Source organism: Frankliniella occidentalis, unplaced genomic scaffold (assembly GCF_000697945.3).
Source record: "Frankliniella occidentalis isolate FOCC.00 unplaced genomic scaffold, Focc_3.1 Scaffold157, whole genome shotgun sequence".
NCBI classification, from domain to species: domain Eukaryota; kingdom Metazoa; phylum Arthropoda; class Insecta; order Thysanoptera; family Thripidae; genus Frankliniella; species Frankliniella occidentalis.
The window spans coordinates 264,333-266,214 of NW_026267283.1; the positions used below are offsets into that span (position 1 = coordinate 264,333).

At 62.8% G+C, this 1,882-nt stretch overlaps 1 protein-coding gene across 9 annotated transcripts in view; it reads right to left on the reverse strand.

Moving 5' to 3' along the window:
* The window catches only part of LOC113204762 (protein alan shepard), a 95,075-nt gene that overhangs the window by 91,501 nt on the left and 1,692 nt on the right, over positions 1 to 1,882 (reverse strand). For all 9 annotated transcript variants that reach the window (XM_052271327.1, XM_052271322.1, XM_052271326.1 and 6 more), the window contains exon 3: positions 924 to 1,172. In XM_052271327.1, coding sequence (XP_052127287.1) covers positions 924 to 1,157 — 234 coding nt within the window. In that variant the 5' untranslated portion in view covers positions 1,158 to 1,172. The remainder of the gene's footprint in view (positions 1 to 923; positions 1,173 to 1,882) is intronic.

Genomic DNA, 1,882 nt, shown 5'->3' on the forward strand with positions numbered 1-1,882 from the left:
GGGGAGGGAGGGGGCATGGGGAGAGGAACGGAAGAACTAGGAAAGGGGCGCTCTCCCGTCCGGGAGCGCCAGTGGCAGGGAATAACAGGAACAGGGTGGCCCAATCTGCAACCCGCAATGCGCCACTCCTGCCCTGGCGAAGGCCGGGCGCGGGGGCGGAGCGGGGCGGAGCGAGGCGGGGCGGGGCGAGGGGCGAGGCGCCACACCCTGGACCCTCGGTGGACGAGCCTTATGGGCCCACCTCGTCAAACAGTGCAAATCCCTTTCCGATTCCCCGCGCTCCCCTGAGCGTGACGTGGCGAGGCGCAGCGGGGCGAGGCGGGGCGGGGCGTGCCTAGGACGCTAACGCGATATCGACGCTTGCAAATGTACGCGCGCGACAGCAGGGAGAAGAGGGAGAAGAGGAGAGTTAGTTCAGAGCGAGAGGGAGAAAAAGAGACGGAAAGGGGGAGGGGTGTGTGTAAAAGAGCGAGAAAGAGAGAGTAGGAGAGAGAGGCGGAAATAGCAATATCCTGTGAGCCGTGGATCAGAAGAGGAAACGGAGAGGCGCGCGGACTCCGGGGAAGGAGGGGAGAAAAAAATTAAAACGGCATGGAGACGGGCAGCACGAATCACTTGAATTCCTACTTCAACAGGGTGAGAGGAGGGAAGGGGCGTGGGGAAAGAAATGACATGACTGTGGGGGCGGGAGTGAGAGAGAGAGAGGGAGGAGAAGGAGAGACATAGAGAGGGAGGGAGGAGGGAGCTGATGATCATGGCTTCGGCAATAACACAGGCCGAACCTCGCATGGTTCACATTGGAAACCAATTGCACACAAACACAAAAGGCATTCCAGGACACGAGGCGCCACTGCGCCCGGGCTGCGCCGCTGGCGGGAGGGGCGACACCACACGACACACTCATGCACAAGTACAGTACTCACATTGGCGTAGGGGGCGTGCAGCTGCGCGCGGGGGCCGGAGCGCTGGGCGTGGGCGTTGGGGCCCGACATGGTGGCGGCCACCGGGCCGGGCACGGGGCCGGTCCGGTAGTAGGCAGAGGTGTACAGGGGCGCAGGGTACAGGGCCTGCTGGCCGGCCTGCGGGGAGGCGACGGCGCCGGCCAGGGGCCCGTGGGCGCCGGCGGGCGGGGCGGGCTGCTGGACCTGCTGTATCATGGTGGCGACGGCGAGCTGAAACGGACCAAAGGAGAGCATCGTCAGTCTCAACTTCTGCATCAGTCGATCGGCCCGGAACACAAGCCCTGCGCAGGTGAAGGGCACTACCCGAGGGAGAGCAGCGACCTGGCAGCCAGCCTCCAAGAGTTATTTACTGGCCGCTATGACATGCCCCTCTCCGCTCCCCGCCCCTCGCGCGGATCAGGTGCACTCAGGTGCACTCCTCCCGGGGCCCGCGGCTGGGCACGGTGCACCACGACGGCATGCCCGTGGCACACCTTCAGAACCGCCCGGCCCGGTTCGAGCCGAGACGTATACACAGCGGAGTCGTGCCACGCCCCGCCACGCCACTATCGCAAACCGGATCCAGCAAAATCCTGCAAGAGCGTTGCATCGCAGTCACGGAGAGAGGCCCTTGCAGGAGAGAGATAAAGGGGGGGGGGGGGCGTCAGGAAACGAGTAGCCAGTCATGCGACCGAAGACGGGAGAGGGGATAATAATAATAATAGTGATGATGATAAAAGAAAGAGGGGTGGGGGCAAAAACTCACGGCTCATCAGGTTTGCGATGAGCTCGAGCAAGCCCACGAGCAACGCCCTCCGCCTAGGCTTTTGCAGCGCCAGTAATGAGAGCCTTTAAAGCCAACCCTCCGCCGCCGCCCCGCCCCACCCCCTCCGGAAGGAAACAAAAATACGTAATCATAAAAGTTGCAATAATAAATTTTC